At 35.8% G+C, this 16,933-nt stretch overlaps 1 protein-coding gene across 25 annotated transcripts in view; it reads right to left on the minus strand.

The window, feature by feature from the left end:
• Positions 1–16,933, minus strand: part of NRCAM (neuronal cell adhesion molecule) — a 115,382-nt gene that overhangs the window by 50,446 nt on the left and 48,003 nt on the right. For 20 of the 25 annotated variants that reach the window (XM_026868077.1, XM_026868067.1, XM_026868068.1 and 17 more), the window contains 7 exons: positions 16,329–16,525; positions 15,298–15,420; positions 14,747–14,917; positions 14,246–14,302; positions 12,086–12,197; positions 9,918–10,102; positions 8,335–8,466 (listed from right to left, as the gene is read on the minus strand). In XM_026868077.1, the coding sequence (XP_026723878.1) occupies positions 8,335–8,466; positions 9,918–10,102; positions 12,086–12,197; positions 14,246–14,302; positions 14,747–14,917; positions 15,298–15,420; positions 16,329–16,525 (977 nt within the window). The remainder of the gene's footprint in view (positions 1–8,334; positions 8,467–9,917; positions 10,103–12,085; positions 12,198–14,245; positions 14,303–14,746; positions 14,918–15,297; positions 15,421–16,328; positions 16,526–16,933) is intronic. The other 5 variants (XM_026868069.1, XM_026868075.1, XM_026868070.1 and 2 more) reach the window with 1 other exon arrangement.

The raw sequence follows: 16,933 nt of genomic DNA on the forward strand, positions 1-16,933 counted from the left end.
TCACCTCCCTTGACCTGCTGGCTATACTTTTGTCTAATGTAGCCCAGGATGACATTAGCCTCTTTGCCACAAGGGCATATTGCTGGCTCATGGTCAACTTGGTGTCCACCAGGATGTCCAAGTCCTTTTCTGTTAAGCTATTATCCAGCTGGGTGGCCCCTGGCATGTACTGGTGCATGGGGTTGTGCCTACCCAGGTGCAGGACTTCTCACTTCTCCTCGTTGAACTTTATGAGGTTCTTGCCAGCCCATTTCTCCAACCTGTTGAGATCCCTCTGGATGGTAGCAAGACTGTCTCTTGTATCAGCCATTCCTACCAGTTTAGTGTCATCGGCAAACTTTCTGCAGGTATGCTCTGCCCCATCACACAGATCATTAATGAAGATTTTGAACAGGACTGGACACAGTATTGACCCCTGGGGTATGCTGCTAGTGACTGGCCTCCAACTAGATGCACCACTGACCACCACTCTGTGTGCCTGCTGTCTGCTCATCCAGCCTGTGTACACATGAACACCTGATTGGTGACGGTGTCAAACGCTTTACTGAAGTCCAGATAGAAAATATCCAGTGCTCTCTCCTTGTCTACCAGGCCAGTGTTTTCATTGTAGAAGTTTACCAAGGTGGTCAAACATGACTTCCCCTTGTTGAAGGCCTACTGACTACTCCTGTTGTCTGTCGTATGCCTGGAAATGGTTTCCAGGATTAGCTGCTACATCACCCTCCCAGGAATTAAGGTGAGACTAATTGGCCTGTAGTTCCCTGGTTTCTCGTTCTTGTCCTTCTTGAAGATAGGAATGACCTTTTCTTTTCATGAGTGCATCCCATCAGGGCCCATGGACTTACGTATGTCCAGTTTGCTTAAGTATTCCCTGACCTGATCCTCTTCCACCAAGGGTACATCTTGTTCCAGGCTTTCCCCTTGGTCTCTGGGACCTGGTATTCCTGAAGCTAAGTCTTGCTAGTAAAGACTGAGGCAAAGAAGGCATGCAGTAATTCAGCCCTTCTTGTGTGTTTTTTTCCTTGTTTTCTGGGGAAAAGAGCAATGGCAGGGCCACTTAAGCACTACTTGTTTGCCTTTACAAGATTTCTGGTCACATTACAGGATAGCTGTATGAAAAGGAGAAAATGCTTTTGACACATTTGACAAATCTGAATTTGGCACTGATAGGAAAAATATCAAAGAATTACATAATACTTAAAATGGGTTTGTTCAACTGGGATAATGCATGATGAGGATTTGCTATAGGAGTTCTGCTGCTGTAACAAACAGCTGAGCATGTGCCCTGTAACAGTCAACATTCAATCCCAATAACATTGAGTCTCAGCCTGTGAACGTGTTTATGTCCTTTCTGGACAAAGACCCAATTGCCTGGTTTCACCCAATTTTACATCACTTTGTATTCTAAGACAGTGCCTTGACTCTGTAGCTATGTACAGCATATTCCTGTACAGAGAAGGTATAGCTTCCATCAGATACTTTTGTCATAGTTTGTCATCAGCACCCTGAATATCTTCTGTTCATCTGAATGCATACTTCCATCTGTTTCATAAACTTCAGACAGCCCAAGTGATTACTTTTGCTAGTATGTTTAAATAACCACTATGGCACCATTATTACCTTCATTCTGGAAAAAAAAAAAAAAAAGACAGAATGAAACATGCTTTGTGAACAGAAGCAGTTAAAACCCACTATTATGCTTAAAACTAGAAGGAAAAAAAAACAGATTTTATTGAGACGTTTTACCCTTATCCATTGAAATATCTAATTTGCCTGACCAATTTTAGTTGCTGGTCAATGTGCATTTATGCAAATTCAGGAAGCTAAACACAATGAAGAGCAGAACAACTGTCAACTGATGATGCAGCATATAACAAAATGTTATCAGTCTAAATAAATGATACAAACTTTTAGCCTGATCTCTAAGAAAGATATGTATTTTGGTCAGAAAATTAAGACATGAACTTGGCCTACCAACTTTAAATTCTTCAGCTCAGATCTTTAAGCTCTCTGTAAAATTGGGGGAAAAAAAAAATCCACTGAATGGGGTTGTGGGTTTTTTAAATTTAAACATAAAAAGAAAGTTTTTATTGTGAGGGTGGTCAGACCCTGAAACAGGATGCTCAGAGACATGATGGAGCCTGTCCTTGGAGATAATCAAAATCTGTCAGGACACAGTCCTGACCAACCAGATGCAGATAACACCCTGATTTGAGCAGGCAGGTTGGATTAGATGTTCCTTTCACCCTCAACTACACTGTGATACTGTGGTTTTAAAATAACTTTACAAACAATGTATATTGAAAATAATTCACTGGGAAGGAGGTATACACCTTTGATTGCAATTCTGTAATTTGCTGTTGTTTAAAAAGCTAATAATGTGAAAATCGTAATTCCTGAAATCAGAGTTCCTTATATTGTTACCATATTCTGAAATACAACAAGGTGAGTATGAGATCCAGCCAACATCAGAAGTTCTCAGTGTGGCTAACTTAAGACTCCAGGCCCCACAGAGAACTGAACTAGGGTGGCTTTTGTTGCCTAAGAAGTATGGTGGTACATGTTTTTTTTCAGAAGCATGTTGTGGATTACAATCACAGTTTGTAGGATATGCGAGTACTGTTTCTATTCTATAATGAAAATGCTGATGTCATTCTCAGATGTTGTACTAGAGATACCTTCTGGCTGAAAACAAGCTGGAAAAGAAAGGGAAAAAATTATTTGACTGCTTTTCCATGTATCAATGAGAAAGCATACATCTTTGGCATGCGTCAGAGCTAATCTTACCTAGATCAGTAAAATGTCACGGAAAAACAAAGTGAAAGCAGAGAGTAATTTCTCTTTAGAAAAGAACAGAAATATTCATTACTGTCCTTAGATGCCTGCATTTTTTTAGCAAATCAAAGTTATGAATCAAAAGTAATCAGTCCTGCTATGCATTCTTAGCGACTATATATGATTGTTGGAAAACAAATGTAGTAAGATGAAGTCAGTATTTGTTACAGTGCCTAGTTGCTCATTTCTTTAGTAAAGCCGAGCTATCATTTTGCATCAACAGCAGAATATTAGTTTCTCGGAGAAGCTGAGACAAATATTTGATTCAGCTTTTGTGACGGATGCTCTCCTTCTGTTTGAACTTACTGAACTTTGGTTCTGGCAGATGCTCAGCAAGTAGGCCCCATCAAAGTTAATCCTACTGCATGAGGCTATCAGTGAGGACTCAGCACCAAACCCCCCCAAAAGATGATTGGTGGAGACTGGGCTGATAAGCAGCCAAAACTGCATTAACTCAGCAGGAAATCTGACTACAGATCAACCACTTCATGCTATAAATACCTAAAGCCACCAGGGCCCCTTGGGATCTCCCTCCATAGCAGCTGGGGGCATGGCGGTGATCTCCCCTTGAGTAGGGATGCCTCTCAAAGCTACCCTTGGAGGCTGAGAAATCCCTTACCTGACACCAGACATTGATGGGTTGCTAAGTGTCATTTTTTTGCATGCATGTAACATTTAAGATACTTACAGTAAGCTTGGGCAATAAACTTTGTGTTCCTACTGACTTTTACGTGTTGTAAATAATGGGAATATTGACTGCCAATCCATCTGTACTTATTAAATATTTTACATGCCTAAATTTACTGATTAGAACTCAATGAACTAAATACTAGATCAGCTCTGAGTGATCGCTGACTCTTCTGCTGCGACAGCTTTTTATACTGAAGGTTTGTTACTGTAGTTCCACTATTACTGTAATTCTGTCCTTAAATTTATGCACAAATAGCAGTAAATGTAAATGGGAGCATGAGATCAGTACTAGCTCTCAAGCCATGATTTTCATCAACTCTAATCTCAGAGATAGCTTTGAAGTTCCTGTTATTGTGGAAATATATGAAGAAAGCATAGACAGAAGGTTAGGTGCTTTTTTTCTGATACAAATGTAAATACACATGGTCCTGGTATAGTGATGCTCATGTATGCCTTTCAAGTTCTGACAGGATCACAGGATCATTTGTATTACAGTAACTTTTGCTAGAAGTATCCTATCATTTTTCTTGACCTGCTTATTCTTCCGAAAACTCACATTCATGAGTAATTTATAAATATGGTAACCATTTTCAAAACTAGAAGAGTCTTTTTGTGGTTAAAACTAACTACAATTGAAAGACTGAAATGTATTTTAAGAATTATTTGTATTATTTTGGACATATGTTTTCAGACAGATTAGCTATGACAACAGGTGAATGTGATAGACCCAGGATTCAATATTATCAACCAACCAATCAAGAAAACTGGGACAAATATACAGTGTGCAGTCATCAAGGCAGCTTTATAAGAAGATATGTCCCTTATGGAGGGACCTCCTGGATTTCTGTAGATCATAAACCATATGATCTATGAATAAGCATCCAGTTAACATTCCTCTGGCTGTAGCTGATTTTCCTCATAACATTTGAAAGCCCAAATTGGGGGCTACTATGCAAGACAGACCTGTTCTTTCACATCTCTGATCATACTGCCTAAATACCATATTATGTATTTAGAGAGTGTTACACAACTAGAATCCTCTTTTGTTCTTTTTGAGGGGACAGGGCTGCAAGCTATGAATTCAGAGTTGAACACAAAGCTGTTAGTGAAATAGCACAAGTGGGCAGTATAGCGCACCAGACACCTGAGTACCTATAGGGTCAAACCAAGACTGAACCTAAGCAAGAAAAACAAGAAAAAAGAAATCCAGTTTTGCCTTGCTCAACCACTTACAGTGAACTGACAAAGATTTAATTCTGTTAGAGATGGGACATGGAAGAAGATGCATTGTTCCTTTTCTTATCAATCTTTCTTACTCCTCAGCAAAATATTTTCCTGTGATCACTGAAATCCTTGTTTCCAAGTTTCTCATTCTGACAGTACTGCTGCCTCCAAAAGGACAGCAGTTGATAGCTTGCACTAGTCATGACCATCCTTTGACAATCTTGTGCAGAATTAAAAAAAGTTATTATCAAAGGTTTTCATATCAGCTGTAGTTCCTAGGCCAGATGCACAGTTCCAACACAATGACAGCAGAATCAGTGGATAAATGTCTGCCCTGGTAGTCCTTTCCTCTCTGAGACTGAGCTCCTCAGGGCATCTGAATCCAGCAGATTTCTCCCCACCCTCCCATGGCTGCGGTGAACAGCTTGTGTGTATACTCACAGAGAACACAACGGATGACAAATCTCTGAGCCAGGGATTATCAAGGCCTTTCACAAAGGAAACCTAAGGGCTAATGTTTCTCCCTTAAATTCAATGTGATTACTAATGAAGACTAACTAAAACCTAAGTTTCAGTGTGAAATGTGATATAAACAAGTGAAGAACATGCTGAAAAACCATAAACAGTGCCTTTCAGTACACTACTTTGTATAAATCTAAGTGTGTGTATTTAATATTTAATAGCTCATCATGAACTATAAATCACTGAACCAATAAATTAGTCTTTTGTGCAGTATTTACAATGCCTCTCTGAAGTTCAATTATGGAAGTGCTTCCCCTTCCCAATTAATCTGGGTTGCTACTTTTTAAAAAGTTGAGATACTTTATGCATGGTTTCCCTTTTGTAAAACCATGCTGAATATCTAAGCAGTAAAACGCAACAGATTATGCAGCAGTATAAATAATGCAGATCTCAAGTGTTAATTGAAGGACAAGGCAAGGCAGAGTCATGGTCTCAACTTTCAATTGCTATTTGCCAAAGTAACTCTAAATGACCTCAGCGGGGCTGTGCACGTGAGTTCAAATTACTCCTGTGAGTAAACATTAGGAGGTTAGGTCCTTATCATTCCAGCATGTCTGAAGCAGCTTTCTTTTCAGACATGCTGGAGTTTTAAGTGCTATTGTTGAAGAAAATTAACTAAAATATTTCAAAGAAACTTAAAATCTTCCTTTAAGAATATATTTTTACACTGATTAATACAACCTGGAACAGAATTTACACCATTGCAATTTTTTTTTTCATAGCTGCTCAAACACACTACATCATCCTTTTTTTTTTTAATTCTTTTTTTCCTATTGGTATTTAAGCCTCACCCTTTGACTGAGATATGGACGAATGGTTCTTGCTTCAACATTCCCCCTTCCCCGTCTGACTCTATTATGGAAAAACAAAACTGGAAGAATTAAGCATCTCCCAGTTGTGCTTTCCAATAGAAAATTAAAGTATTGCAAACAGATTACTGGGCCACAGGAGGCACACTGTGGGATATATGATGACACCAGAGCTTTGAAATTCAAATGCAGCTCTTTTTCTTTGAAATCCTGCCATGGGTGTAGCTCTCTCATCACTGCCCTGAAGCTGAAACAGCTGCTTTAGTTTCCTTTTACAGTGATTTACTAATCATTCAGTTAGAAGAAGAGGGGCTCAATTCTATAATTTAGTAACAAGTGAACAAAAAGGCACACTGTACTTCGTAGTTTCCAGACGAGCTTTTGATAACTCAGAAAATACAAAATAACAGGAATCTTAAGAACTGCAGTTTCTGTGATCTTGATGCTTCTCTCTCTTAGATGTCCTGACAGACTCAGTGTATTGGAGCATCCAAGCAACTTGCACTTAAATATTTAAGGTGGGTAAAACTTCAGCTTTTCTCAGCAGTGAGAGTGACTTTTAATCTAAGGCTGAGCTACCCAGTTATTTATTTCCTGTGTTCTTTTTTTATTTTTTTCCTACTGAGGTTGAGTGGGTAATTTAATTAGTCTCTTAATTTTTACTGAGTTCCCTTCAGTAAGACTCTGTGTACTGATTCCTCAAGGCCAGCCAGCCACTATATGCTACCCTTGTATCTAAGAAATTTGGTGGCATCCTGCAGCTGCTTCTGAAAACTCTGTTTCTTAATGTTTTACTACTATCCTGCAACAATGCAGAACACATCATTGCTTTTCTGAAAAAGGTGCTTTGTCATTTGAACAGCATGTCCTACAGCTCTGACAAGGAAGCAGTGTGATGCAAAGGTGAACCTCATAGTCAGGTGAAAAATATTTTACTAGTCAGGAGGCCTGAAAAGAATGAAACTATCAGGACAACAAGATAAAAATCTCCTCAAAACAAACAAAAATAGTTAATGGCACCTATATAGAAAATAGTAAGGAAGAACAGACCACTGAAAACCCAGAAAGGAAAGAGCAGGACAGGTACCAAACTGTGATTACAAGGCATGCATAATGATATATTTACATACAATATATACAATATAAAATTACATTAATATTTTCCTGTTTTCCTGTAATACCATTGTTTGATGAGGCAGTTAATGTCAGCTTACGTGACTTATTTAAACAATAGAAACTTCTCATTTTAAATCTTGGGCTGGAGATCAAAACATACATTTAATTAGGATTCCTGAAACGGGTTCTTTGCTAAATATTTCTATCTCTTTTAACATATACCCTTACTTTTCCCAAAAGAAGTTGTACATTTTTCCCTCCGGTTCAGTTTAATCTCTCTTGTATCCCAAATATTTTAATACATACAATGAGTGCTCTTGGTCACTGGTTTATAGTTCCTAGATTCTCACTGTAGAGAATCCTCCTCTGTGTCCCAAACTCCATGACATTTACTCAATCAACAGATAAACATCTCCTGAAACTCAGTCATACTTTCAATAGCTCAGTGCAGACTAGTATTTTAGAGCAAATTATCCCTCATGAGTCAACAGAGTAGATTGTCTGGTTTTATAATAATGTTTTGTGAAAGAGGAAGGATAAAAGTAGAAGAACCAAGTGTGATTTTACAGTACAGGCTATGCTGAGTGAAACCCAACTGACAATATACTGCAGTGTCCTCCAGCAAGTTCTTCCCAAATAAAGTTGTGCTATATATAGCAGCTACCTTGCATTAGTCCTGCAAAAGTGCTCTGTACATCCACAAATGTGAGGACTTGACTTTTTATGTCATATTAACAATTCCTACACAAAATTAGTCTTGCAGTGGGGTGGCAAAGGAGAGACCTAGCAAACATGACTGTCATGCAACACTATGGTAAAAATTACACCCCATCAATATTCCTGTAAAAGGGGCATGATGCAGCTTTGTTACTACAGCCTCATCTCTAATCGGGTACCACCAGCAGAACACCAGATAGAATAATGGTCACAAATTTTAGTGCTCTCAAGCACATCAAAGGCACACTTTGTTGTTCCTCTTTTACGAACCAGAGTATTTTTATCATCTCATTTATAATTTAGTATTACCTGTCAGGCAGAAACCACTCAAATACACACTCTTCATTTATATTTGAAAAAACACCCTGGTGTTCCTCATATTCCCTCACTCATCCTCCCATATGGTAATTAAGAATCTTACTTGCTATGGGAACACCATTTGCAAACCAGCTTATATTGGGCTTTGGGTTGCCATTAGCTCTGCAGATCAATGTCCCATCTTCTCCAGGAGACAAGACCAAGTTTCTGGGTGCTGTTATCCAGTATGGTGCAGCTGGGGTTAGGAAGAGAAACACAGCAATTTTTTTCCAAAATTATGTATAGAAAATCGTAAGACACAGTCGCGGTAACCGGAAAATAAATCAAACAAAGTATGTATAGATACAGACTTACACTGTTAATTTAAAAAAAATAAATAAATAAAAAATGTATATATGTGATACTCAATAATTAATTGGTAGATTATACTTTGGCTAAACTGAGCTATCAGCTATCCACTGCATTAAAATTTGGAGATAAGGAACAAGAGGTTCTTTGTTTCATTTAGGGTTGCCTGCTTTGAATCTAATTTGCCTTTCCTAAAGAAAAATTTATCTGAGTATGACATCTGCAGAGAATAGTTGTCCTGATTAATTTCAGAGATATCCATGCTCACAGCAGCAAGGCTGTTAGAAATGAATTTAGGCTTGAATATATAAAAAGATTTTATGTCAAGGGTGAAATTTAGAAATGGCAAAATCCTCAGTCTTGCTGAATTCAATGGGTGATTGCAGTGGAGCCAGATGTCTACCTAAGACAGCTGAAAATATAAGAGATCAAAATGGATGAAACACTATCCTTACCAAAAGACATTCATCTATGTCTCCATCTCTTTTACAATAAATAACCACAAATAGCATATGTTATCATATCGTGCAATTAGAATTCGGATTTTGGATTGATGGACAGATGCAAACAGAAAATAAACTACTTCTCTTAAAAAGGAAGTTGAATGTTATTATAAAATTATGCTGGTCTCCAACAAAATAAATGGCTATTTAGCATTCAAAGCAAGCACTACAATTGATTATTTCAATGACTAATTAGCTGTCATTCCAGGTTTTTTGTTTCACAGTATTCAAATCATACTTATTCCTATTTGGACAAAAATACTGTAAGTATTTTTAGAACTACTAAGACATCATCTTGGGTAAAAAAAACATGAAGAAGATAGAAAACCAGAAATAACAATTAGGAGAGAAAAAGGAGTAAGCGTATAAGACCATAAACCAGTTGTAAAATAGATAAGAGAAAGAATCTGAGCTATATGAATGGAGAGAGAAAAAATGGAGAAAATAAGAAGGAGATGAAGAAGAGAGATGAGGGGGAAGATACAAAAACAAGGGAAAGAAGCAGTCTAATAACAGATATTCAAAGGATCTAAAATAAATGTAGCCCTGGTACAAGCTAAGAAATTATTTTACTACTGTTACAGTACAATCTCCAATTAGCCTGATGCTTATTAAAAAAGAGTTTAGAGATACTGAGTTCTACCACTGGAAGGATTTTATTTGGTTTAACAATCACTTCATTATTATTATTATTATTATTATTATTATTATTATTATTATTATTATTATTATTATTATTATTATTATTATTCATCCTTTCATTCATATTTTATCCTAGAAAGCTTACTTCAGTCTTGCACTGACCATATTACATTAAGGATTATTTTAGTATTACCTTTCACAGTTACTGAAATGACATGATGAACAGAACCTAGCATATTTCTTGCTATACATTTGTAGTTTCCAGAGTCAGCTTCAGAAACGTCTATAATCTTAAGAGTTTTCTTGAAGTTTTCAAAAAACGTTCTGTTGACTGGCAGTTCCCCACCCTCCTTAATCCAGCGGATTACCGGTGTGGGTCTGGAAAGCAAAAGCACAGATCAAATTTAGGAACTGGAGAAAAGGGAGATGAAAGTTCAATACATTAATTTTTTGAACATATATTATTTTAAAAGCCTTTACCCAGATTCTGGGGCATGTCCAGCATATGTGCAAAATATGCCAGCATTTGTTACTAGGAAATGACAAGCCTCACTAACACTGTCAAGGGCCATCTGTTCATAGGCTTAATAATTATAGAATGCATTTGTCTGCTGATTAATCTAAAACCCCTGATAGTTAATAAATGAATAGAAGTGTATTTCAAATCTTATTGCATGTATACTATTAAATTGATGCTCATAGTGCTTTAAAAGGTAGTTTCTAGATAATGACAAGTTTATAATTGTCCCTTGTGTGAGCAGTATCCTAATGCTCACGAACATCATAAATTTACAGCAGACCTGTAAAGAGACAGAAATATTTCCTATGAGAAATCAAGAAAAAAATGTCAGTGTTGAGTCAAGTATATCTACTTGTCACTGCACCATGCCTAAATTTTCACTATGCTCCATGTTGTCCATGGAAATCCATTTCAAATTCACCATGTGAATTTCAAAATTGTCCAAACACATGGAGATACACTTTTAAAATTACAAGAAATTACAACGTGTTGCTTACTGAGTAGTGTCCTCTCTCGACTAGTAGTGACACAAAGCAAATATTCGCCAGCAGTCTAATATCACATATTTTTTAACAGAGACAACGAGCAAAGCTGATTTTTAATTATGGTGACAGTAATTAGGAATAGTTGTTTTATACTAAATCTGAATCTGGTCCTTTGTGAACAACTACTCAAGCTTCCCTCACAGAATTATTTTTTTAAAAAATTACATGATGGCTAAAGACACAAAGCCATATAATGTACAGTACTATTTTTTTCACCCTGTTTTTATCCAGCAATTTTACTGGAATTTGGATCACTGAATAGCTTTATTGCAGGATTGTCAAAAAGCATGTAACTATAATGCAGACGAAGATTTTGTGAGCTGATGCTACTCCCACTCGTAGGTGTGGTGTTGTTAGTGGTGCTGATGCAGGCATCTGAGCAGACCATAGCTGAGACAGAAACACCGCACTGATGCTTGCAGCAAGCTGTAACAAGCTGTGCATGAGCGTGCCTTATGGAGCTTATGCAACTGAACACATGTGTGTGATGCTGTGCTGCACCCCTTGCAATCATTTGCTTTCCTCACAGCTACCTCAGAGCACTCTGCAGGGTATGCTTTTGTGCACTGTAAACATGTTTACGGTTCCTGAAACAGGTACTAAAGATTTTCCACTTCTGCACTAATCAATCTCATATTTCTTCCTGAGAATGAAACTGATTTAAGATCAAACTAATTTATGAAGTTCAATTGTGCTTTAGTCATTTTCTACTTGCACAATAGCCAGCAAAAGTAAACTTACATTACATTGAAGAAACAAGTACCAATTAAATTCAATTACAATGAGAAATCGGATGTAAGGAGTTGAAGGTATGTTCTAAAAACTCCCACCTAGCTGATCTGCTAAGTAATTATTAGCATATGTAAGCAGCTTTTTCAGATCAGACCAGCAGATTCTTAACTATTTTTATATGGTTTGAGAGCTTAATGATTGTACATTTAGGAAAAAAACCCAGAAGTTTGATTCCTGAGTGCAACTATGCAGATATGTGTCCAAGTTTACCCTATGGCATTTTTTGTTTGTGTCCTTTAAAATAACAATGGTACAACCTGAATCATGTACATAGGATTTGGGGAGATGAGAAGGCAGAGACCATACTCAGGTTCACAGTCAGTTTTAAAATCAGCTGATCCCCAAGTAAATGGTAAACTTCCTTAAAAGAGCTCTTTCCATTTGACACTTCTGTTTCTCTGAAATACCTAAGCTTATACAGTGGTAACATTTTGAAGTATCTCTGAAAAGTTCCCCTGTTTCTGTAATTTTATTTAGAAAAACACTCTACAAAATGAAACTCACAATCCTGCTGCAATGCACTCCAACAAAAGCACATTTCCTCTGAGTTCCACTTTGGTACTTGTGCTACCTGTTGGTGTTAGAAGAATTGGCTGCCTCTCTGTAACTGGCTTTGCTGCAACAAGAAAAAACCATTAATTTCTAGATTTTATTTTAATATTGAACAAATGCATACATCCATTCTCACATTTTGGACAGAGACTTTGCTCCACATTGGCCATTTAATTAAAAATCATTGTGTTACACATCTACACAGCTCAACAAATGAGGTTTTTGACATAGATAAAATATCTCAAACTGTTAAATGCTATAGTCTTGAGCATGTACATGAAAAATGTTATTATTAAAGATGGGAGCAATTGATAGGTCATTTTTACATAGGCAACTATGCAGCCTGGTGGATGGATGCTGAGCCTTAATCCTGAACAGCATAACTAATACAGGGAGTAAGAGGTCAGTGAGAGTCACAGCACAAGACTGAAAGTTACCAAAAATTTCTGGGCTTCCATCAAAACACAAATAAAGCAAAGTTATTGTATTCAGAAATATAAAACAAGGGAATTAAAGATACACTCCACATTGCAATATATGCTCTTCTCAATATTTTCTAGACAATGTGTGGAGTCTTTTCAGAAGTTAAGCCTTGTAGTCTCCTTTTACTACATATTTAACTTTAATTCAGGCTGTTCTCCAGTCTGGTAATAAAGAACCATTGATTAACCCACAAGAAATAACCACAGTAAACAGACAGCTATAAATATAAGACCCATTTCTGACATTATACTCTGTTGGCTTTTGAAGTATTATGGTGTTTTATGTGCCTTCATGGAAGTCAGAATAAGAGTGCTTTCTGTAAATACTCTAAAGTCCTTTTATAGAAATTTTAAAATATAGGAATAAATTGCTCTAAAGTGCAGTAGCAGTCCGAGTTAGTAAATTATTGTATTTTCAAAAAATGTGAGCAGAAACATAATGTTTTTATTCGGGTGCAGGACTTACTGATAGATTAACATAAATAGAACACTTAATTTTCATACAGGATGTGCTATGAATTCCTTAAAATCTTAAAAAACAACTTAAAAGTTGAGAGAAAAAGGTGGTCTAGTCACGAACAGAGCACAGTGTAGTGACAGGGACTAACTAACCTGCCCAACTCTGGCACTGCTAAGGACTGCTGACTCATTTGCAAGACTATGAAAATTCAGAATTACCTCTGTTAGTTCTGAGTTGTGAGCCACCTAAATGGTGTTTTCCTCACTAATTTAGCTAATACAGCATTCTGTGTTCAGGTACATATTTCTTGTTGTTCCAGAATGACATCTTATTTTTATGCAGAGAATTAAAACATTCTGTGACTGTTTGATTTTAGATTCCTGTAAGTTTAATATGTACAAAGCCTCATTCAACAAGGAAAAAGATAAAAATAGAATAAATATAATGTATTTTCTATCTATCTATCTATCTCACAAAATATCAAGTGGAGAGTCTAGAACCTCAAATGTTACAGTATCAGTGTTGCTCCAACAGACATAGACCTGTTCAGGAGGATTTAATTCACAATATACAGAAGACCATTCAACACAGATTAATGTAAAGATCAGCTTAAACACCAAACAAACAAAACCTGCCCTACAAAGTTATTCATACATATAGTATTAAAGTGTTTAGAGTTTAATTAATTCCAGTTTTACACTTACGAAATATGTTAAAAATGAATGGTACATTCAATAAGCTATTAAATGTGAAGTGCATCTGTTAAATGCTTAATTGTTATTTATTATGCAGCATGTGATACTGAATAGTCCTAGTGATAATAAACATAACAACCTACTAGGTAAATTGGAGGAAAGATATAAAAAAGCAACAGAGTATAGAAGTAATCAAATAGACAATTTTTAAAATGTCACAGTTGAAAGGACTCATTTATTATATGAGTGTATACTTTTTATCATCCATATGTTACCGTAACATTGAAACATTAAATATTTGAAAGGATAACAGTGTGCAGTCCCTTTCTAAAGTATGTATTATCACCAGAACTAATAACATACCTTTATTAGAAACTGAAAAGGGAGCAAAAGGTTAAGGAGCCATGGAGGTGAAGTTAGTTAACTAAATGCTACTGTGAAACAGAGAGTATCAGTGGGGACCAGTGTAACTCACCACCATAAATATCAGTGTCACTCAAATTAGCAGCTATAGTGTCATTCAATGAATCCACTGAAATAAATAGAATATCATGAAGAATGCATACAAGAGGGATAAATCAAAGTACTGGGAATCAAAAGGGGATGACATGGCCACGTCGAGTTAATTGAATGATTGATTAATTTGTTTCAATAGTTAAAATAATCATAATAACTTGGTATTCTTGGACATGAAAACTATCTGAAAACTTATTTTTTACGGTATATTTTTTCCATATTTCGAATCTTACAAAACATTTTTTCAAAAGACAAAGCCTTATATAGGGAAAAAATGACAGCTTTCAAAATTAATCATATGTCAGGAAAACAGCTTTGTAGGTTTATACAGTACTGTAATTTCTTATTCAGAATTAAAAAGACAAAATTCCCTACTGTAACACTACTTAACTCTGGCAAATAACTTGAGAATTCTGAATAAATACTATATAAGTATGTAATTAGGTAATGCAATACCTACTTGAAAAGACTTTTACAGAAATGGGTTGTTTCTGCTGTATAGTTTGTGTATGATTAAATCTTGCATAGCAGATATAGTCCTCTCGGGTGTCTTCTGGTTGTACATTAGAAAAATAAAGGTCTCCATTTAGACCTTGGGAAACTCTTTCACTTTGAGGCAGCCTTTGGAAAGCTAAGGGAAAACAAGAAGATGTTTATATCAATTATAATACACACTCCATTATAATGATCTGCAGACTCCACATTCACTCAATTATGCTGTTCGTGAGTTTGTAAATATATAGACCTTTCTAAGTTTCCTCTTGAGCAACCTTGTCTACCCATTCTTCCCCAGTGGGTTAATCTACAACCTTCATTAAGATTTCCAGCTGCTTTTGGCTTCATGCTTTTGGGCTGCACGTCTGCTTGTTTCTTCGTTTCTACAGAAATGGAAATTCTTTGAATTTTAACGTAAGAGGGAAACTCCACCATCTATGGTTTTGGTAAGCAAGGATCAACTAACTATGTAGAAAAACTGCAAAAAGTAAACTAATTCTGCATAAAAACACTCACCATTATCCATCCAAAATATGATAGGTGGTGGTAAGCCAACAGGAGGTCTGCAGTGTAGTACTAGTGAATCACCTTCTCGAACATGGTTTGGTTCTAGTTTTTCTTTTGTCCACAAAGGGGATCCTATAGAAAGTAATTTTAACACACATACAAACTATGAATTGACCAAAACTCCAGAATTTAAGGAAGAAATGCACCTAATATTCCAGAAAAACAAAACTACACGCATTCGAATGTTAAGTCCTATCATGTTTACTAGACATTTATGTTTTGTACTTTTTATGTGTTCTTGTAAAAAAAGTAGGTTTTCTTTAAAACGTTTTGTACAGCAGTGATTTGCTGGAAGTATAATCAACTGATTCAAATTATTCTGGCTACTCACTAAAGATTCTATAACTGTATCTTAGAAAGTTTTCACTATGATAATAAAAAAAAATAATTGATGCATTAGGAAAAAGGTAGACCTTCCTGAAACAGTATTATACACACAGTTTTATTCAAACATGTGAGAACAGCATGTTTTAAGCTGAGAAACTTGAAAAACTGATCTGAGAGAAAAATCACATAAAAAAATCTGTAGAAACAGTCTACCATTAACCAAAATTTTTTAGCTTTATCTTCTTTTTGCTCCCAATCTTTTTGTATTAAAGCTATTATAAAACTATGGAATAAATGCATCAGAAAGAGAATAAAAATTGTCCTCATCAACAATGTGCATTAAGGATTTAAACATTTTATTCTAATTGTAGCATCATATATACAACTCAATTTTAAACATGATGAGTCATCCAGATGTACCAAAAAAAATACGAGGAAAGCATTTTGGTTATTAAATTTCCTAAGGAATACTGAAGAGAACATGCAGTACATTATTAAATCTGAATATCTGAAACTATACAATACCTTCTATATATATACATGTTCACCTTGATTAAATTTTTAAGACAGGGAAAAAAAAAATCAAAACATTCATAAGAAAATAAGCAAACCAAAGTGTTTCACAATTTATGAACATTAAGAGCTTTGCTTACTAGAAGGCCTTATAACGATATTGTTGGAAATGGCTGCTCCTCGTTCATTCCTTGCTGTACACTGGTATACTCCTTCATATGCTTCTGCCTTCCCACCATTCATAATATTTATGACAAGGGTCCCTGAATTTGGTTTCATTGTTACCTGTGCATCTTTATCTATATCAAAATGAGTTCCATTTCGTGTCCAGGAGAAGCTAAAAATAAAAGCAAAAAGAAAATTTTCTTTTTCCATTGCCTTTTGTAGATTGTGTGGAGAGAAAGAAGAAAAAAGTAATTTTCAATAATACATAGGTTTTTTTCTTTAGCAGATAAGTAAGACTTGTTCCCAAACTAAATTAACTAATCAAGTAACAGAGCTCTTTTTAATAGAAGAAATCTGCCAATACTTTAAGATAAAAGCCTTGGCTGAACTTGTTAACAGAAGTAATTTCAAAGTCAATATTAAAAAAAAAAAAAAGAAACAAAACATTAAAAGATCCTGAAGTTTATGTAAAAGAACTGATTTTCTTTCTAATACAGATGATACAGTAACATCTGCAAGAACTGATATTGCTAAAGCTGCATTAGCATTTCCATTACAAAACCTATTGTTGAAAGGGTTT

The sequence above is a fragment of the Athene cunicularia genome (genome assembly GCF_003259725.1).
Source record: "Athene cunicularia isolate RWA chromosome 1 unlocalized genomic scaffold, athCun1 chr1_part2, whole genome shotgun sequence".
Lineage (NCBI taxonomy): Eukaryota > Metazoa > Chordata > Aves > Strigiformes > Strigidae > Athene > Athene cunicularia.